At 46.4% G+C, this 22650-nt stretch overlaps 1 protein-coding gene across 1 annotated transcript in view; it reads right to left on the reverse strand.

The window, feature by feature from the left end:
• Positions 1-15195: 15195 nt before the first annotated feature.
• Positions 15196-22650, reverse strand: part of PIWIL2 (piwi like RNA-mediated gene silencing 2) — a 33422-nt gene continuing 25967 nt past the window's right edge. Inside the window, exons 20-22 of the mRNA XM_026657983.1 lie at positions 21503-21756; positions 20473-20580; positions 15196-17410 (exon numbers count right to left, since the gene is read on the reverse strand). Coding sequence (XP_026513768.1) covers positions 17254-17410; positions 20473-20580; positions 21503-21756 — 519 coding nt within the window. The 3' untranslated portion in view covers positions 15196-17253. The remainder of the gene's footprint in view (positions 17411-20472; positions 20581-21502; positions 21757-22650) is intronic.

Consider the following 22650-nt stretch of genomic DNA (forward strand, 5'->3'; position numbering starts at 1 on the left):
AGGGTTTGTTTCTAGTGGGACTGGGCAAAGCCAACCTGTGGAACTCCTTGCCAGAGGATGTTGTGAAGGCCAAGACTATTACAGGGTTCAAAAAATAACTAGATAAGTTCATGGAGGATAGGTCTATCAATGGCTATTAGCCAGGATGGGCAGGAATGGTGTCCCTAGCCTCTGTTTGCCAGAAGCTAGGAATGGGTGACAGGGGATGGATCACTCGATTACCTGTTCTGTTCATTCCTTATGGGGCCCCTGGCATTGGCCACTGTTGGAAGACAGGATACTGGGCAAGATGGCCCGTTCTCATGAAGCAGCACGTCTTCATGCACTCACACCCAGAGCCCTCATTCAGAGGCTGGGGAGTGCACTTCCATTCGCACCCGGCCTCCTTCCCAAGAGTTAGCCGCTCTCCTTTCAATGCCTAGGGCTCAGCGGAGGCAGAATCCCAATGCTGCTTGCCCAGCTCGGCAAGATTGGCTGCAGAAGCCAATTTAGAACTTCAGAAGCTTCCTGCCCTGCTTGAATGGTTTTGCTGCTGTAATCCACATGCCAGCTGATTTATTCCATGCAGAACAAGGCTGGCTGTAGAGCCTCCAAAGTCAGTCGGTAATTCCAAGCAAAGGGGGATCTGCCCAGCGCTATCACATGCTATAACAGGGCCCAACGTCTGTTATAACTATGTCAGAGACCTATAAAGAGCAGGGCAGTAACTGTCCTGGCTGATGTGGCCAGCATAGATAATAGAATGATAGGACTGGAAGAGACCTGAAGAGGTGATCTAGTGCAGTCCCCTGCACCCTGCACCCATGGCAGGATTAAGTATTGTCTGAGTTATAACAGCCTTGAGACAGTACATTTTTCTGGGGAACATTGAGTCTATACAGGTCTGGTCCAGCTTAGCACAGCTGTGCCCAGTGAAGGCATCGTCTAGTTTCTCCATTGCAGAGTTAGCTATACATGAGTTATTCCTCGAGTTGGCCTAACTCGCGTGGCAGCAGCCACCACACAAATTAACCCACAAGCTGCTGTGTCATCACTGGAGCTGCACTCACTCATGTGTGGCACTAAGACCCTTGGGGGGCATATCCCCTGGGTCTTAGCGCTGCAGTAAGCTAAGTGGCTCTATGAATTCTTTCCTCCTAGTGAATTGGAGGAGAAATTGTCCTGTCCTTTCTGGGCCTGCAGGGAGAATGGTGGGAAGGCACTGGAAGACCAGCAGCAGCGGGCGTCCAGACTACAATGTGTTAGCAGCTCACTGAAGTTACACACAACTCCACCGTCAAATTAAGGGTCCGTGTGTGGGGATGGGAGTTGAGTTAGGGGCAACACCAGAGTTTAGTTTTCAGTGAAGTCCATGGTGCACCTCTCTGTGAAGAGCTGTAGAAAGAGGCAGGGTTTGGTCAAAGCTCATATAAGGTCTATTTGCCTCCTGGCCTGCTACTCAGTCAACATCCTTCTACAAGCTTCTAATGCCAGAACAGGTAGGATCTACAGACTCTGGAAGCTAGGCCGGCACTAGAGAAACACTGCTTTCACCGTAGAGCTCTGGCTCTTGGTTTTGTGTTAAGCTGTCTTGAATTTTTCACTTCTACGAAGAAAAAGACTGCAGGGTAGAGGGTACAAATTTGGGTCTGATCCTGTAAACACATATGCCCGTGCTTAATCTGAAACATCAACCTACTGAAGTTAACAGAGCTAACCTGCTGACAGTGAAGCAGATGCAGGTGTGTTTGCAAGACTGAGCCCTTGACCTCCATCTTTAAATCTGACTCCCTGCAAAAGACCTTAAGGCGGGGCTATATTAAGGATTCTTGATACAGCAAACTGAGCAAAAGAGAGAAAGGATGCCAGCGTTAGGCAGAGGATCCATCTCCTGGTAGCTGATGACCTCACCCACCTTGTCTATTGAATATCCTGGGACCGCCGTGGCTACAACACCACTGCATGCATCTTCTGGAAAAAGGCAGTGCTAGGTCTGCTCACTGATATTCCTGTGCATTCTGATTTTCTGTTTTCAGACTCTCATGCAGAGGTTATTGCAGGGAAACAGGACGGTAAGGTCATGCTGTAGACGAAAACAGTTTTAAAATGTTTTATTTCTTTCCAGTGCAGTTGTGTTAAATTCTTTTTATTTCTCACTGTTTTCTTTGGCCAAATACTTGGTCATTTTAGATATCTTATATCTCTCAACAGCAGAGACTCTTTTGGATTCTGATAAAAGAGAAAAACTGCCCCTATAATTTATGAAAATGTCATAAAAAAAATCAGGGGGAAATAATGAAAACCTCCTTATTTAGCAGTGAGGCATATATGTCCATTTTCTCTTACTTCTGACATCAGCCTGAGAGTCAGATATACAGGGCTTCCAAGGGAGGTTCTGTAATCCCCATCATTGGAGGTTTCTGAGAACAGGTTAGACAAACAACTGTCAGGGATAGTCTGGGTTTTCTCGGTCCTGCGTCAGTACAGGGGGCTGGATTAGATGGTCTCTTGAGGGGTCCCTTCCAGCCTATGATTCTATGCAAATGGAGCAGGGGAATATTAATACCAACCACAGAGCTCAACAGATGTGGACTGAGTACTCTGAAGATGAACAGCTGTAGAGATTCTCCATCACTGGCAAATTTTAATGAAGATTGGATTTTTTCTAAAGGATCTGCTCTAGGAATTATTCTGAGGAAGTTCTATGGCCTGTGTTATACAGGAGGTCAAACAGATGATCACACTGGTGCATTCCAGCCTTGGACTCTATGAAACTATGAGACACACTAAGCATTATTAAAACTATTTATTAAGTGACAAAAATCAAAGGTTACACAAAGAGTGGAACACAATATCTGCCAAAGGTCACAATGAGAGCTATCGAAACAGTAGGTGTAAGCAAATACCCCCAGCAGCTAACAAGCAGGAATGGAATCTTGCCAGAATGCATCAATGCTACATTTGTTGAAGGAGGGAGAACTTTTCAGCATCCAGAGCTATTCAGCCCAATGGCAGAGCTGTGGTAACATACACAGATCAGAGCACAACACGGAGCAGGCGTTTGGTCGGATCCCACCCACGGATTGCTGTGCACAGTACTTCTTGCCACCCCCTAGGAACGGGGTTGCTACCATGGTGGGTGGAGATTACTTCTCCAATGGAAGAGCCAGTAGAGGCTTCATCGTAACCCCAGTAAAGGTTCATAACTGGATAAAAGGAACTTGCAAAATGATCAAACCTGCAAAAATGTGGAGAGACGTTTATAAAGTAAACTAGGGAGCTAGCACTAAAGAGAGACTTGAACAGAAGTACTGCACCCAGCCCGTAAGTGGATGCTGTGCCTGGGAAAACAGCAGTAATGAGCAGGATTCTCCACTCGGATATTCAGGGGAATGCAGGGAGCCGGTGACTGGAGAATCCTGCTTTAGGGGAATGTGTTTCTGAGCAGAAATGGGGGATGGAGAATTGATGGCATTGGCTATTGTTAAATCTGAGACAAAAATAAAGCTAAGAACAGGCAAGGAGGGTGGACCAAGTGGCCTTTGCTCAATCCCAAACTTTAATATTTTTAACACTGGCCAGAGCAAACCCAGTCTCTGCACATTGTGTGCTGCTCCCCCTTCGACAGGAATTTGTTTAAGTGAGCATCTATGTCATTGCTACCCCCTCAGCAAACAACCAGCTAATCTACAATAGGGTTTTCTTCAATCGCACCATTCCCATCTGGCTAGGAAACAGATTCTCCTCAGGGAGCCAGTCTGGAATGGAAATGAACCTTCAAAACGTGTAATCCTGGAGATCAGATTGGCGCACCAGTGGCAACTTTCAAAAGTTTGAATCTTTCCCCCTGCTCCCTTTAGGAGTAGCAACCTCCACAGGCTGATCAGAGAGATTTGGTTTAACCCATATATTTAGTGCAATCTCTTACGCCTCAACCCTGCACACGCACACACACACTCCCCAGGGGGTCAGCACTAGGATTTACTGATGGGAAGGGTTAGTGCCAAACCTTCTTGGCTGATCTTGGAGCATGATCCATTTTTATGGACAGTGGTTCTTAGCAAGCAGAACCTCTTCACTAGACACAGACTCTGCAGGGGCACCAAACACTGCACTGCTCTTTGAATATGCATAGAAGAGGGATCATTGAACTTAGGCCTGGTCTACACTACGACTTTAATTCGGATTTAGCAGCGTTAATTTGAATTAACCCTTCACCCGTCCACACAACGGAGCCATTTAGTTCGAATTAAAGGGCGCTTAAAATCGATTTCTGTACTCCACCCCGACGAGCGGAGTAGCGCCAAAATCGATTTTGTCAATTCGAATTAGGGTTAGTGTGGCCACAATTCGATGGTATTGGCCTCCGAGAGCTGTCCCAGAGTGCACCATTGTGACCGCTCTGGACAGCAATCTGAACTCGCATGCACTGGCCAGGTAGACAGGAAAAGCCCCAGGAAAATTTGAATTTCATTTCCTGTTTGCCCAGCGTGGAGAGCACAGGTGACCACAGATACCACAGATACCTCAGCTCATCAGCACAGGTAACCATGCAGGCTGATAATCGAAAAAGAGCACCAGCATGGACCGCATGGGAGGTACTGGATCTGATCGCTGTATGGGGAGAGGATTCAGTGTTAGCAGAACTTCGTTCGAAAAGACGAAATGCCAAAACTTTTGAAAAAATCTCCAAGGGCATGATGGAGAGAGGCCACAATAGGGACTCAGATCAGTGCCGCGTGAAAGTGAAGGAGCTCAGACAAGCCTATCAAAAAACAAAGGAGGCAAACGGTCGCTCCGGGTCAGAGCCGCGGACATGCCGCTTCTACGCCGAGCTGCATGCAATTCTAGGGGGGGCCGCCACCACTACCCCACCTGTGATCGTGGAAACCGGGTCGGGGATAGTCTCTACACCTGAGGATTCTGGGAACGGGGAAGAGGAGGAGGAGGAGGAGGACGAGCTTGCAGAGAGCACCCAGCACTCCGTTCTCCCCAACAGCCAGGAGCTTTTTCTCAGCCTGACTGAAGTACCCTCCCAAGCCTCCCAAGCCAGTAGCCAAGACCATGACCCCATGGAAGGTACCTCAGGTGAGTTTACCTTTTAAAATATAAAACTTGTTTTAAAAGCAAGGTTTTTTAATGATTATTTTGCCCTGAGGACTTGGGATGCATTTGCAGCCAGTACAGCTACTGGAAAAGTCTGTTAACGTGTCTGGGGATGGAGCGGAAATCCTCCAGGGACATCTCCATGAAGCTCTCCTGGAGGTACTCCAAAAGCCTTGCCACAAGGTTTCTGGGCAGTGCAGCCTTATTCCGTCCTCCATGGTAGGACACTTGACCGCGCCATGCTTGCAGCAAGTAATCTGGTATCATTGCCTGACAAAGCCTGGCAGTGTATGGTCCCGGTGTTTGCTGGCATTCAAGCAACATCCGTTCTTTATCTTGCTGTGTAATCCTCAGGAGAGTGATATCGCTCATGGTAACCTGCTTGAAATACGGGAACTTAATTAAGGGGACAGAGGTGGCCATTCATACTGGGCTGTTTGCCTGTGGCTGATAAGAAATCCTTCCCTGCACTTAGCCAAGCGCGCGGGGGGTGGGGGTGGGGGAATGGCCCAGAGCTTTTCGCGTTTGGCTAGCAGGGATCTTCCCTGATACCAGCCACGCGGTGGGGGGAGGGGTAAAGCGATCATCACAGGGAATTCATGGCGGGGGGGGGAGGTTGGTTTCTGCAGGGATCTTCCCTGTTACGACCACGTGGCCGGGGGAGGGGTACATTGATCATCCCAGGGAATTCATAGCGGGAGGGGGGAAGCGGGGGGGTTAGTTTGGTTTCTGCAGGGATCTTCCCTGATACCTGCCACGCGGTGGGGGGAGGGATACAGCGATCATCCCAGAGAATTGGATGGGGGGGGGGGTTAGTTTGTTTTCTGCTGCTGAAGGTTAACAGGAGAACCGCAGCAGTCAACAGGCTTTGCTTGGTATGGGAAAGGAGGGCGCAGAAGCCGAAAGACAATGGCTTACCATGGCTGCCTGCAAGCTGAATTCTGTTGCCCGGACCTGCGTCTGTGATCTCTAACACCAAAGCCACAGGTACTCAATATTAAGATGGAAAATGCGACCTTGTACTGAAATCACATGTGCTATGTAATGTGAATAGTGTTTTTCACCATGAAAGAGTGTAAGTATTGTTCTGTAAAATGTATCAATTTAAAAAATTCACTCCTTTTTTTCAACCCTCCCCACAGCAGCTGCAAATTTTTCAAGCCTCCCTCCTCCGTCCCGAAGGCTATCTCAGATAAGGCGGCGTAGAAAGATGACGCGGGACGACATGTTCACAGAAATAATGAAATCCACCCGCAATGAAAGAGCTCATTTGAATGAGTGGAAGGACACTGTATCTAAATTTAAGAAAGATGCCAGTGAACGTGAGGTCTTGAGGGACGCTCGAGATGAGAGGTGGCAGGCTGCAACGCTGGGGCTGCTTCGTGATCAAACGGACATGCTCCGCCGTCTGGTGGAGCTTCAGGAACGGCAGCAGGATGACAGACTGCCGCTGCAGCCACTGTATAACCTCCCTCCCCCCTCACCATGTTCCATATCCTCCTCACCCAGACGTGTAAGAACGCGGGGGGGGGGAGGCTCCGTGCACCCTCCCACTCCACCCCAGGGGACAGCCCAACCAAAAGGCTGTCATTATATTGAATTCGATCAGTGGCCTTATACTTCCCTCATATCCTCCTCCCAAACCTCACCCAGATTACCTTCTTGGTTCTCTCCCTATGTTTATAATCACTTAATAAAGAATACATGATTTTTAAACGATAGTGACTTTATTACCTTTGAAAGAAAGCTGGGGGGAGGGTGGGTTGCTTACAGAGAATGAATGAGTCAATGAAGGGGGCTGGTTTTCATGAAGGGAGAAACAAACAGATATTTCACACTGCAGCCTGGCCAGTCATGAAACTGGTTTTCAAAGCTTCTCTGATGCACAGCGCTTCCTGGTGTGTTCTTCTAATCGCCCTGGTGTCTGGCTGCGCGTAATCAGCAGCCAGGCGATTTGCCTCAGCCTCCCACCCTGCCATAAAGGTCTCCCCCTTACTTCCACAGAGATTGTGGAGCATACAGCAAGCAGAAATAACAATGGGGAGATTTCTTTGGCTGAGGTCAGAGCGAGTTAGTAGCGATCGCCAGCGAGCTTTTAAACGGCCAAATGCACATTCTACCACCATTCTGCACTTGCTCAGCCTGTAGTTAAACAGCTCCTGACTCCTGTCCAGGCTGCCTGTGTATGGCTTCATGAGCCATGGCATTAAGGGGTAGGCTGGGTCCCCAAGGATAACTATTGGCATTTCAACATCCCCAACGGTTATTTTCTGGTCCGGGAAGTAAGTCCCTTGCTGCAGCCGTTTAAACAGAGTAGTGTTCCTGAAGACGCGTGCATCATGAACCCTTCCCGGCCACCCCACGTTGATGTCGGTGAAACGTCCCTTGTGATCCACCAGTGCTTGCAGCACCACTGAAAAGTACCCCTTGCGGTTTACGTACTGGGTACCCTGGTGCTCCGGTGCCAAGATAGGGATGTGGGTTCCATCTATCGCCCCACCACAGTTAGGGAATCCCATTGCAGCAAAGCCATCCACTATGACCTGCACATCTCCCAGAGTCACTAGCTTGTGTAGCAGCACCTCAGTGATTGCTTTGGCTACTTGCATCACAGCAGCCCCCACAGTAGATTTGCCCACTCCAAATTGATTCCCCACTGACCGGTAGCTGTCTGGCGTTGCAAGCTTCCACAGGGCTATTGCCACTCGCTTCTCAACTGTGAGGGCTGCTCTCATCCTGGTATTCTGGCGCTTCAGGGCAGGGGAAAGCAAGTCACAAAGTTCCATGAAAGTGCCCTTACGCATGCGAAAGTTCCGCAGCCACTGGGAATCGTCCCACACCTGCAACACTATGCGGTCCCACCAGTCTGTGCTTGTTTCACGGGCCCAGAATCGGCGTTCCATGCCTATAACCTGCCCCATTAACAGCATGATCTCCAAAGCACCGGGTCCCGCAGTTTGATAGAATTCCATGTCTATATCCTCATCACTGTCGTCGCCGCGCTGCTGTTGCCTGCTCCTCTCCGCCTGGTTTTCCAGGTTCTTGTTCAGCATAAACTGCACGATAAGGCGCGAGGTATTTACAATGTTCATGACTGCTGTCTTGAGCTGAGCGGGCTCCATGCTTGCCGTGGTATGGAGTCTGCAGTGTTCACCCAGGAAAAAAGGCGCGAAATGGTTGTCTGCCGTCCGTTGCTTTCATGCAGGGAGGGAGGGAGGGAGGGAGGGGTCAGGCTGTACCCAGAACCACCTGCGACAATGTTTTGGTCCCATCAGGCACTGGGATCTCAACCCAGAATTCAAATGGGCAGAGGAGACTGCGGGAACTATGGGATAGCTATGGGATAGCTACCCACAGTGCAACGCTCAAGAAATCGACGCTAGCCCCGGTACATGGACGCACACCGCCGAATTAATGTGCTTAGTGTGGCCGCTTACAATCGAATTTATACAACCTGTTTCCCAAATTCGAATTATCTAAATTCGAATTAATCCCGTAGTGTAGACATACCCTTAGTGTTCATGAAAAAGGACTAACGGCACCAACTAAAATCAAGCAGTGTGCCGGCAGGCCTTGTATAAACATACTCATCTCTACCGCTGCCCCTCAAACCTGACCTGCAGCACGCCCCTGCTATTCCAGTCCTCTCCTTCCACACAGTTCTGCCGATACTCCTCAATCCCGACCTGAAGCATGCCCAGGGCCGGCTCTAGCGTTTTTGCCGCCCCAAGCAGAGGAAAAAAAAAAAAAAAAAAAGCCGCGATCGCAAGTGGCGGCAGCTCTACCGCCACTTCATTCTACGGCGGCAATTCGGTGTCAGGTCCTTCGCTCCAAGAGGGAGTGACAGCCCCGCCGCCGAACGGCCGGACATGCCACCCCCCTCTTCATTGGCCGCCCCAGGCACCTGCTTGCTAGGCTGATGCCTGGAGCCGGCCCTGAGCATGCCCCTGCTATTCCAGTCCCAAGCGTTTCTGCAGAATATGATCGTGTGTGTGTGTGGGGGGGGGAGTGTGTGTGTCAGGGTCAAGAATTAGGAAGAGCGCAAACTTCTTTTCACTTGTGACCTAAACCAGGTTTGATGCAGAGTTGCAATCGCTGTCACCCGGAAAGTTTATGGGTGTGTCTGCACAGCCCACGGTAGCAAGTGTCCAAGACCAGGTTGTCAGGCTCAGGCTTATGCGATTGTGCTAAAAATAGCTGCGCAGAGATTGCGGTTCAGGCTGGAGCCTGGGCTCCAAAGACTAGGGAGTGGGGTGGGCTTCAGAGCCTGAGCTGCAATTTAAAAGCACTGTTTACACATCTGTTTTAGCACCATAGTGCAAGCCCCCCAAGTCTGTCAACCCAGGCTCAGAGGCTGCTGCTGGCTGAGTAGAAGTACCCTAAGAGGCCACCTTGTCATCCAGAGAACGGATTTGTGCCTGCACCAAAGATCTGATGTCCATGGAAGAGCGGATGTGGGGCTGTTCTCTGGATTACTTCCCATGCACCTTTCCCCAAATGTATTTCATACAAGGGAACAGTTATTAGCCTGAGCAAATCTCAGCCTTAAAAACCAAGCAATTGGAGAGTGCCAAAGCTTACCCAAAAATACAACTGTGGATTCATCAGTCACTGCAAAAATATAACCAATCCTCAGAACTGAACGCAATGCTCACTGCAATTTGGATGTAACCATCTGCAAAGAATTGAGAGAGCACAAGGCAATGGCTCACACAGAGTGCAGGGATACCAACCCTGTCCTTTCTTCAGCCTAGTACTAATTTGTTCTTAACCAGATTTTGGTAAAGGCAGCCAAAATCCACATGGGCTGAGGTGGGACTGGCAAATAAAACAGGATAAGACTTGCTATCGCTAGCACATTAGGACAATATAGTTGATAGAAGGTAAATTATTAACCAAGGGAAGAAAATAAAGTATGTGATGCATTCAGAAGTTCTCAAGACTGGAAGAGGGCAGAGAGAAAACATTGAATTCTTGCTTATGGTAGTCCATCCCAGGCTGTCCTGCAGCCTCCTACTTTTGAGGAGAGCTGCAGTCTATCTGCTCAGCCCCTCCAAAGCCTCATGGCAAGGACCCTCTTGCCTTTGGAGCTAAATTTTATTAGAAGCAGGTGTTTAGACCTGGTGCCGCCAGCACTTGTGGGGAGGCATCATTTGTGACACCAACAGCACTAGCCTCACAACATGGCAGCCTGAGCCAACTACACCCTGGCATTGGCTGTGTCCACCACAGGGACAGCTTGATACTGTTTAATATTTAAACAAAGGGTTCAAGGCCTCTGATAGGTTTGCAATCTTGATACTGGGATTGCCCTGTCTGCAGCACAGGTATCATTGCCCAGCAAACATGAGGCCGTCTGCAGATGGCACAGAAATGCCAGATATGAGTCTCTCCTTCCCCATATAACCCCCAAAGAGGCCAAACACCTTATCAACCCAACCTCCTATTCCTCTTAGTGTATTAGAAATGATGGCCCAAAAATTCAGGTTAGGCACCCAACTTCATAGATAAGCACCTAAATAAAGATGGCCTAATTCCTGCAAGGGCTGAGCATGCTAAGCTTCCATTTACATGAATAGGAACTGCAGGATCCCAGCACCTTTGGAAGTCAGGTCATTTATTCAGGGTGCCTAACTTTGGGGATTTAAGGGTAGTGAAATGAAGCACCCAGAGTTCAAAAGTCAAGGGGAACAGAATCCCTAACTTCAGCCCCTTTAAACCTGGGACTGGTGTTTTTCAAAGACTCTGGCTGATGCTCACATGTACGAGGCCAATAGCCCCGCCTGCAAACAGAACCAGAGTCTAGCATCACCATTTCATTGCCTTGATTTTGACAGACAAACCCGCCCAGCCTTGTTTCTACATCACCTAGCTAGATTGTAAACTTTTCAGCGCAGGGGCCTTGACTTCATCTCTGTCTAAAGGACCTAGCACACCACTGGTGCTATACAATATAAAATAATGCCCCCAGGCTACATCTTAGCATCTGGTGTAAGAGGAATTGCAGCAATGCAGGGAATGTCTTGTATTCCATCAAAGGAGAGAAGCCACTATTGCACAATAGCAGATGTAGCATTAGATACACAAAAAGCACACCTGCAGGCCTTAGGTGTTAGGCAGCACCCTTAGAACGCAAAGGGGAAGCTCTGTTTTGTTCCAACTCCCAGTCACCCGCAGATACTGTAATAAAGGGTTGTTCAACCAATGTCTTGGCGGTGCAGGGGAATTAAGAGTCCGTAGCTTGGGCTTCTGTCGCCACACCCCCATAGTGGGATAGATTCCCTGCACTTTGCCCGTTCTCCAGCACAGTACCACCGGGTCTCAGTGGCAGTCCGAAGCCACCACCTGTTTCAACACTCAGCAGAACCAGCTAAGATTACCAATGTGAAAGATAGTCATGATACTCATGTAGGCCTCCTGATCACAATGGCCTTAGCATCCACACATGGTTTCAGGTTGCATAGTAGCCTCTATTTCCAATGTGGTGGGGGAATAGAATCTCAACCTTTTGGATAAGACCATGTGTAGTGTCAGCTATATCCTTCATCAAGGCAGCTTCCCATATACTCGCAGCAGGATGGTCTTGATCCAGTTATTTCCCTTCCCTGCATCCTGCCAGGGTCTCATTCATGTTAGCATTAGTTTGTTTTATAAGAGACACTCTCAGAAGGCTTGCTTCCTTTTAAAAGACAGCTCTCATATCACAGGCAAATTGGATCTATAGGATTGTCTACACAAAGAAGCTATTCTGGAATAAGATAGGGTCTGAATTTAGAGCACTATGGCTATTCCAGAATAACTCACTCTGTAGACATTCTTATTCTGGAATAAGAGAGTCCCTTTTTTCAGGTTTATCTTAATCCATTTACAGTGGATCAAGCTAAACTGGAAAAAGGCACTCGTTCTGGAATAAGACTATCCACAAAGGGAGCTATTCCAGAATAGCAATTGCACTAACTGTCCCCACGTAGACAAGCCCTAAGTCTAGCCTCTAGCTCATCTCTTCTGAAATGGGGCAGGCGGTGCGTGTGTGAGAGAGGGAGATCTAATCCCAAAGTCTGCCAAAGCTCCAGAAAGAAAGATCATAGAATTACAAATCCAGACTTATCCAGGCGAGTGCGGGGAGACTGATTAGAAAAGAATGTTCAATAGAACTGAAAAACCGCCTGTATGAAAGTGAGAGCCCCACACTTCCTCCTCAGAGTAGAACTTAATTGGAAATAGCAGATCATGACCCATTCAAGTTCAAGAGCATTAAAACAAGTCACTCTACATTAGTCAAATTCCTGTTAAAACCAGCTTATCTTCAGAGGGATGGCTCCAGTTCAAATCTAACCCACGTCAGCACTGACTAGTGGTAGTTACCATCCAATTGCAGTTCAGCTGCTGCCCAGTTTGTAGTTGAGAGGTGTCTACACCACAAAAAAAGCCGTGACAGTTGGCACTAAATTGCTCTCCTTGTTAGCAATCTGGATTGGAACGGACCATGGAGACTAAATGCCTCTTTCCCTTCCAGAGATGGTTCTGTCAGGTCAGGGATCAGGGATTTTGGCAGGGTTGGGGAAGCAGGCAATGCCCAAGTGACCATTCACCAAACGGGGGATATTGGTTTCCAGGCCACTTTTCACGAGTTTGAAAATGTACTTATAGGGCAAATAAATCTGTGTGGGAGCAACACTGCTAAGGGCATGTACATAGGATGAACAATGGCATAGACCAGACTTACTGATTTCTCCCTGTCCTGTCCCTTCTCTCAGATACATCACACTCATGCCTTCGGCAGCATTTCTGAGCCCTCAGTGCATTCATGCACAATACCTGGGAAGCAGTTTTGACCTTTTGGGCTTACACCCCGACAAGATCAAGTAACAGAGATAAGCCAAGCAGGAAAAACGGAGCGAATGTAGTTTTTTCAGTCTCCAGGGCTACCTCTCTATTACCACGGGGCTGAAAGCACACACTGTAGCCCCACACCCCACAGGCTGCATAGTAAGGGTAGGGCAGCGGTCAGCCTACACATAAAAGTGTCATCTATTTCCCATAAATGCATCTGCCAGCCAGCATGCAAACATTGTGACCAGCCAGCTTGCCTCTTAGTTTTAGTCCCCCCAAAAAATCACAAGAGCCAACTCTGTGGAAAGCCAGCCACTAGCGTTATTTCAATTTGGCTACACAAAGCACAGGAGAAGACCCTGTGCTGAAGGCTGGTATGGAGGGGAGAAGACAGATAATGACTGGATAATCCCACATGTCTTTCACATCAATTTTTATTAACCAAATCCTTTCTTTAGCCTCAGACTATATAATCTCACCCTCAGCTAAGGCCAGGGATTTACATGCCTGCACCCAGACTAGTGATTGGAGGAAGCAAAAAGATCCCTTAGGTCAAGAAATAAACTGAGTGAATGAATGAATCAAATCAAACCCTGCTTGGGAGCAGTTACATATCACACCGCCCATCCCCCTTTACCAATTTGGGAAACTGTGTCAGCTCCTCTTCCTGATGGTTATCAGTGCACTGGTTACATTCTTCATTCAGATACCTGTTCAATCTGATGAATTTGTCTGTTTCTAAATACATGCCTGGTGAGAGCCTGCTTTAATATCCTGGGCTTCCCTTACTTGCTCCAGTCTAGCAAACCACCTCTCTAATGGGAGATTTGGGGCATTTCACTGGAGTTCTCACCACTTAGAATTGGAACAGTCCAATGTAAAACACATTTTCAACACAGTAAAGAAAATATGTTAAACAGTAAAATTATAACAGAACTCTGTTAAACAGAACTACACATTTATACAAAAGTTTTTCAACCATTCGGTATTAAAACTGAGAAGAGAGGCTACAAAACCAGGAATAGATACAAGATTCTTTAATCTAACCCCAGTCTTGAGAGGAGCCATTCAATTGGACAGATGCAGAAACTTTGCAAATGCAACCTCAAAATGAATTCCGATCATTTCACGGAGAAATCTTCAAGCCAAGAGTGTCAGTTCTAGATCAGCATCTCAACATATTCATAGACAGTTTTAAAATTCTAGGTTTTTTTAGCCTCATCCCCTCACATACAAATAAAAACCATGATGATATATTTGAGCTTTTCAACTATTCAGCTTTCCTGAGGATGCTGCGTGCTTACGTGGCAACTGGAAAACCTTGATACTTTAAACAGCTACCCCAGCCTTAAGAGGAAGAATTAAAAAATATTTTTCTTACGGTAACCGGTAGCTTTTAAGCACATAGCTGCAAAAACAAATAAAATGTAGGATTCTGCTCTTTAAAGCATTAGATTAAAAAAAGGAAAATGAAGTAGAAATGCAAAAGCTTCAAATAAATCCCAGGGTGTCGCAAGGGATTTTTTGGACACAGATCAGGGAATACGTTGTCTTTGGTTTCATACAAGGACCAATATTTGTAAAGCACAATAATAAATAATAATAATCTGCAAAACACACAAAGCTACATTCAAAAAACAAAAAGTGCTATTGGAAGACACTGTCAGATTTTTGAAGTACACCCAGTGCTTTGGTTCTGAAACTAGGAAAAGGGCAAGTATTCAATACTATTGCATAGGCAGGGTGTTCATTCCAGAAACAGTCATTTTTTGGAACATGGACTATTTGTTTGAAACTGTTTACCAGAAAGATCAGTAACAGTTCCAGAAAAGCTTCCAGGTCACTAATCCAACAGCTCGTAATGTACTACTACTGAGGCATGGACTGTGGCCAACCCAATGATCTAGTTAAAGGTATATTTTGGAAGTCTTACTTAGTGGACCATAATGGATCAGTTCACAACCTCAGCACCTTTTAAAGACACAAAACCTAGTTTTCCAGTAAACCAGCATTTCCTTTGAAGACGTTAATCATCTGTGTTTGGGCTTCTGGCTTTCTGAACTGATCATCTGACAACGTCAAAGGAACTTTTTCCCAGATTGCTGTGTAAATCCTGGGATGTAAGCCGACCAATATGGTTTCATACATTTCAGGAGTTTTCTGGTCTATTGTAATCTGTTGTGGTAAACTAGAAACTACACAGAATAGGTGTAAAAACCTTTACAGAGAGGCAGAGAAAAAAGGAATGAACATACAACAAATGCAATTTTTATTTAGTTACTTTCATGCTCTCTAACCCAAAGCACAGACGAAGATGGGATAATATACACAGAAAACCTGATTATTCGGGGAGCTATAGGAGCAAAAGGCAGCACCTGATGGAAGGTAGGTGGGTGGTACAGTGGGCTAATGTACTGTGGCTTTCCACTTCTGAAAGCTAAGGAGCTAAAATGGCTTAAGTCACAAGTGGAACGAGTATGGTAGCTAAACCTAGTCCCCAGGCATCTCTCACGCCATTGCAGCAGCACTTCTGGCCCTGCTATCCAATCGAAGTGCTGGAGCAGCAAGGCAATACCAGGACTGGAGCAGCAAGGAGCACTTCCTGAAATTCCCATTTGCACAAGGAGCAGATCATCAAGACAGTTCACCAAGTTGGCACAGTGAAAATGTACATTTACATCACATCATCACTCAGTCTCACACTCTTTAATGGAGCTGGAGCTCATCCTAGCAGTCACTGGAAGTATTAGGTGCGTGCAACTGCCCCATGCACACCACTTCTTGTGTCTCAGGACATCCTATTAGCCCACGTGGGAGTGAGGAAGGAGGGGACTCCAGAAGAGCAGCAAATAACCCTCCCCCTGCCAAGTCTGAGGATGTCTTTAGTGTTTTCCTTGGGCTCTGGCTTAATGCAGCTCTCCTACTGCAACCCCCTCTAGGGTAAGAGTGCAGAAACAAGGGTTCATGGGAAAGCTGCCTTTCACCACGCTGATGCACAGTTTCTACATTACGCGTGACCTTAGCCTGCACTACAGAACTATTTCTCTAGCACTGAAATGCAATAAAATCATCCCAAATGTAAACAGGAACTCTGTGTGAAGATCTAGCTTTCTCCGCTACCCAACACCTGCTGTTGTTTGAGATATAAACTCCTGAAGGTTGCATTTACAGTACAAGTGGAGACACCTCTTAAAAAGTAGGGGAAAAAAAAAAAGGCAGTGCCATGTTCCTTCTGACCAATGTATCCAGCCACCAGGCTAAAAATACCTGTCTCCTTAGGGCTTGTCTACACTACTGCTTAAGTCGATGTAACTTACATCGCTCAGGGGTGTGAAAAAGCCACCCCTCTGAGCTACACACATTACATGCACTTATGCGCTGTCCGCACCAGCGCTAAATCGGTGGGAGACACTTTCCCACCGACATAGCTTCTGCCTCTCGTTGAGGTGGAGTAATTACGCTGACAGGAGAGCGCTCTTCCATCAGCACAGTGCATCTTCACCAGACGCGCTACAGCAGCGCAGCTACATCAATGCAGCCAATGTAGCGTGGTAGTGTAGACTAGCCCTTACCATGTCACCTGCATATGCTGAAGAAGTAAGCAAGCTCAAACTCTCCCTCACAATGAAACCCTGCAGTCCCATTTCCTTGGGCAACCAGCTGACTGGGAACAGATTTAATTGTCTGCAAACTGAACACTACCCTTTGAAACAAGATTTATCTGTTCCTGTTGCATCTTCACCTCCCTTTGCAAATGGCTGTTACCAGGCACCCGCTCTTAAATGGGTACTGTTAAGTATCTTTAACCTTAGGTCAACATTCCAGTCAAGCTAGCCCTACCTCTGCTGATTCTGTTCCTTTCCTATGATCAGCAACGCCCTGATCACACCCCTCCCTTGGTGTATGAAATTAACACCATTTACTTCTGTGCTGCTGAGCCTGCCTCAATGCCATTAGCCCAGCAGTGGGCAGGTGGGGTTAAAATGCTGCTGCACAGGCAGCATACTGCTTCTGTTTTCATACGCAGGAGAGCAACAGAAGTCAAGAAGCAGATTTCCCCACCGGATTATTGCATTGATTTTAAAGGAGGTTATGTTTCTGGGTCTAATGTTCAAGTGTCCTTTAAGTAACCAAGTAAAAAGAAATGCAGAATATATGTATTTATAAAAACAAACTTAGAAGAGAATCTCCTTTTATATGGCTGTCAGAGGCACCGGTGTGCAGTGTCCCCTCAGAAGGTGACCACAGAGCAATGAAAGCTCCATCCAAGAGGCTCCCTTCTCCATCTGCTGTTTGAGGAGCTAGATTCTCCCCTTCACCTCCCAGCGTTCCAGGTTACAGGAAAAAGAGTCTCTCACAGAGCTGAATAGCTGGTTCATGGTGCAGAAACTGTCCTGCGAGAAAGGCCAGCTTGTGAGCATATTTGCAGGGGGCTGGAACTCGGATAGTGCCTGGCCAGTTCCAGTACATGTGGCAAAGCTTGAAAGTCAACCTAGAAACAACAGGAGGAAAGAAGATTCCATTAGAATTCATACCTCCCTACTTGGGACACTGTATGTCTAACCCACAGGGAACACCATATGTTTGTGGAGGGCTGTCTTTTCAAGGTCACCGGATAGGAGCGCTTTAAGGACCAAATCCTTCTCTCACTGAATTGCCATACTGGGGCAAACCGTTAACCTAGCTCTGACAGCAGCCCATGCAACATATTTTGGACACTAGGAATCTCCAAAGGTATTATATCAGCTTTATTAACAGTACATGTATCATTAGGAGCTAGGGATTGTCTTCTGGCTCCACAGGGAGTTACAAGGAGCTTTCTGCAGGAATTAAAATAACTGGGAGGTGATACATCAATGCAAATCCCTAGGCAGGTATACAAGTCAGGAGAAGTCCTCCTGCCTTGCGGGAAGTTGCATATACCAGTTTGAGCTTGTTAAAAGGAGGCTACCAAACAAAGAACTCAGCTGTATAAAGTGACCACCGTCACATAAGGGAGAGGTCACTCTCACTCGATCCAAGAACTGACACTGCTATAACCTAGGGACCCCCTGATGCCACCTGATAGAGAGCACAGGGGGTGCATAGGGTTGTACAGGAGTCCCCTGGGTCAGACATCTGCATACTAGTTCACCAAAGGGGCATGTGAGGCCTCTACTGAAAGCCATGAAAAATGTACATACAGATAATATTTATGTATTTATATTGAAAGTTATGGTCTTAGAGTTCAGGCATGTCACCAGGAGGTGCCAGATTGGATATGTTCCTTTCAGGAACGACGTAAATGACACCTACCTACCTGTCCATTTGTGTACTGTATGCCTTACACTGTGCGCCTATGTGCATACTTAGCCAGGGATGAATTGAGAGATTATAAAATCTACAGGAACAAATACTGGGGAGTTTCCTGTTCATGAATTATGACAAATGATTGGTCTGGTATATCCTGGAGTGCGAAGAGACACTTAATCCTTCACTTCGAAGAGACACTGACAGGATGCATGTCTCACAACAAAAAGGTCACGGCCTGCCTACAGGGATTTTGGGTGAGCAATACTCTTACGTCTAATAAAATATCATGTTAATTAAGCCTAGGCTCTAGAATGCATACTATGATTTTATTTTATAATGTAACTGTTTCCAATACTTCTAGTTGCTACTACTTGACTTTCTGTGCTTTGTTAAATAAACTTATACTTGATTTCACTATAAACATATTTAAGTACTATTTGTTAACTGGAGTGGTGAGTAGAGGTGACAGTGGGGTGCACTGTTTCTTTGGAAGCAGTGGATTGGTGAATCCCATGAGTGTTCATGGAGCAGAGATTGGACACTCAATGGAGAAGCTTGGAGGGCTTGATGGTTGGAATGTGCCCAGCACTAGTCTGCAGAGGGACAGTGGAGCCTGCGTAGGCTGAGAAAGGAGGGCTTGTTTTGTCCGTGGCCAGTGGAGCTGGGGAGCCGACTTCCAACAGGCACAGACAAGGCTTCCTTATGCTAAGGGCAGGTGGTAGGGAGGTGCCTCACAGTCCTGGGTACCCCCAGAAAGTGTCACAACAACCTTGTGACTAACAGGGACAGACACTGAGGACAGGGTTTGAAGGACTCTGTTCCTAACAGGGTCTCCATGTAGAAGACGGGCGACTGGCTGGTAAGCTGAGACCTACACATTAAGATATGTTTTCTCTGTAATGCTTCTGTTCTGAACAAATAATACTTTGCTTTATGAAGGCTGGATGGTCACTGGTTAACCCTGCCATTACCCAAGAAAAAGAAGAACGGCAGGTACTGAAATGAAGTCGGATTTGACAACATTATCAGTGAACTGCAACTTAAATGCTCAGTCTAGAGGAGGGGAGTCAAAGGACCGTGCTCCAAGAGAGGTGATGGCTACAGGCCTGAGACTCTTGAAGAGGCAACAAAGGGGATCAGAGGTGCAGTTACCTCAGGAAGTGTGATAGCCAGCACCAGCTACTTCAGAGAAAGGTGCAAAAATCCCTAGTGGACAATTATGGAATAATCTACCCACAGGGGAAGTATGTTCCTGATCCTCTTAAAAAAAACAATGACCTACTTAATGCAAACTGTGCATATGCTCATTATCCATAGATTTCTAACCGTTTTTTGAATCCTGCTCAATTATATATTGTCATTGGCAGTCAGTTCCACAGGCTAATTGTTAATTATACATTGTATAAAGTAGAGTTTCTTTTTATCTGATTTACATGTATTGCTTTTTTCAATTTCATTGCTTCTCTCCCTGTTCTTGTATAATGAAGAAGGGTAAACAGGAACATCCAATCTGCCTTCTCTGTACCATTCATTTTTGAGTCGTTAGCCAATGAACTAAGGCACGACGGGAAGTAATTTCACCTCACTCTTTGTAAAGGTACATGTTGGTCTCTATCTAACTTCCAAAGGGAGATTGTTTTGCAACAACAGGCCTTGGGGAAAGTTCCAGCTTTGCTGCTGTGTATTGCAAGAGTATTTCTCAATACTAAGTCCTGCTGGAGAACAAGAGATTACAAGAAATGGATGTCAAACTCTGATTGGTTTGGCATCATCATTGCTGGACTTTTGGCCATGATTCCCCCCGCGCTCCTTCAATAAATTCAGAAATATCTCAAGCTAGTATTTCCTTGAAAAAGAAAAATGGGAAATAATATGCAAAGATGCCCAACTCGCAAGTGATCCCGCCTTACCTAGTAGGACAAATTTTGCAAATAAACTCAGAGATATTTCCAAAATGAAGATGTGCCATGCTGGATCAGACCACTGCACCAGTAAGTCCAAGACGCTGACTCTCGCAGCAGTAGATAGCCAGCATTTCGGGGGGTGGGGAGCAGTTGCTAAATGCACCTCTGCAATCACATCAGAAGGCACAAGGAAGTAACTTCCACTTCTCTTTAGGGCAGGATTTGGACAACGACATCACAAAACATTCAAGACCAGAGTTACATGTCATCAGCGCCACCTCCAGCTACTCAGCCTCTCTGCTGTGCAACTTTGTAGCAAGGGGTGTTTGAGGAAGACCCCCCTGCTCAGTGCTCTCACCTTTGCATGTGGTCAGGACTGAGGTTGGCTGTGTTAAGCACACAGATATAGTGAGTCGGGATGCCGCAACCCTGTCGGATGTGATGAGACAACAAGTAAAAATCCACCCTGAGAAGGATAAAGAGAAACACTTTAAAGAGTCAAGTTGTCCACCTGTAAACAAGAGAAAAGCCTGTGGCAGTTCCTTAGGTAGGTCTGTTAAAGGAGGTTTACACCTGAAGTTGAGTTTGCTTTATCAAGGTTTCATTCTAAGTTGAAATCACAGCATGACCTCACTGCCTACTCCCTCAGTGTATCTTCTCCAGGGGTACACTAGCATCTAGACATCAAGGATGCAGCAGCAATACCTAAGAGCTGAATACGTAAGTGGGCCTTTCGTTCCCAAAGCACTTCGGTCTATATTCATGCAGCACGTTTTGTGGTGGAGAGCAACCAGTACCGTGGGGAAGTGGATGGGAAATTTTGAGCAAGGACAGAGCAAAACCCCTTCTTATAAAATGCTTGGGGTATGTTTTATGCAGTGTTGTAGCTGCGTTGGTCCCAGGATACGAGAGACACAAAGTGGGTGGTATAGTATCTTATTGGACCAACTTCTGCTGGTGAGAGAAACAAACTTTTGACTTACATAGAGCTATTATTCAGGGGTATGTAAGATACACAGAGAACAGATGGGACCCTCTTTGCAAGGTCTAACGAGAAAGCGCTCCAGAGTAAATGGCATTGTTACATAAGGTATCCTACTGAGGCAGGTAAACTAAGGGCTGAATTGAACTTCTGGGGTCTAGAAAGTCTAGGTACCAAATTCGTTAGACCATCCCCTCTGGCTATAATTGGCAGCTTCTTGCTATAAGCCAGTGCTGAGCCATATTCAACCCTTTGCTCTGGAATTGAAATATGCACTAGGTTTCCACAAGCTAGTAATGCAATGTAACTTGACTCTCCACTTTTATTGGCAGTTACAGAATGGTGAGGGGGCGGAATATATGGATGCTGGCAGATAACAGACTTTTGTGGGTTGCCTGCCACTCACCAATCTCTACTGGTGACAGTATGGTCAATTACAGTCCCTGGAGTGGGGGCTACAAAGTGCTCAGTGGACGCAGAGTAGAGATTGATGCTGATTTTCTTCTGAACCACAAAGACCACCATCTTGGGCTGGTAGTTCTCAAAGGCTTCAAAGCATTTCTGGAGCTGTGGGATCTCGTAGCTGACCACTGTGTTCAGCTGGCTGTCTGACACTCCATCTCTATAAACTGCTATCTTCTCAGGCAGACAGTGGTTCACCTGAATAAGAAGCAAGACAAGACAAAGAATGGAAGCTCCTTCACTGGAGGTTTTCCAAAGGAGACTGGATAGCCATTATGCTGGATGGTTTAGAAACAACAAATCCTGCATCTTGGCAGGCGGTCAGACTAGATGACCCTTCTGGTCCCTTCTAACCCTATGATTCTAAGAATGGTCTAGGGTAACATGGGTGAATTTGATGTCTTAGTGCAGCTTCATGCTGTGAAGGAGGCCAAATTATATTTGGAGATTATGGTCTGAGAGTCCATAAATATAAGGTCAAGTACCATTCTTGATCTGTAACAGAGTATCCACTGACATCAAAGGGCAGTTTGCAAAGTTGAGTGTAGGACATGGACCTTTTAGTTAAAGTCACTGCGGTATGCAGCATCACTTGATGGGAAAGAGGTCAGTAACTGTGAACCTAAATTGCTTGAAAAATCTGACTCGATGTGTTATCATAAGCATTAAGAGTTAACACCTAATTTTGAAGAAGTATTTTTCAGGCTGACACAGTGCTGCATCAGTTTCTATTTGGAAGGTTATAACCCCAACCACATGGGCTAGAACAGGGGTAGGCAACCTTTCAGAAGCGGTGTGCCAAGTCTTCATTTATTCTCTTTAATTTAAGGTTTCGCGTGCCGGTAATACATGTTAACGTTTTTTAGAAGGTCTCTCTCTCTAAGGCTATATTATATAACTAAACTATTGTTGTATGTAAAGTAAACAAGGTTTTCAAAATGTTTAAGAAGCTTCATTTAAAATTAAATTAAAATGCTGATCTTACGCCGCCAGCCTGCTCAGCCTACTGCCAGCCTGGGGTTCTGTTCACCTAGGCCTGCAGTGGGCTGAGCAGGGTGACTCAAGGTCAGGGCAGAGGGGTGGGGGTGTGTG

The sequence above is a fragment of the Terrapene carolina genome, unplaced genomic scaffold (assembly GCF_002925995.2).
Source record: "Terrapene carolina triunguis isolate 2854851 unplaced genomic scaffold, T_m_triunguis-2.0 Scaffold53, whole genome shotgun sequence".
Classification (NCBI taxonomy): Eukaryota; Metazoa; Chordata; order Testudines; family Emydidae; genus Terrapene; species Terrapene triunguis.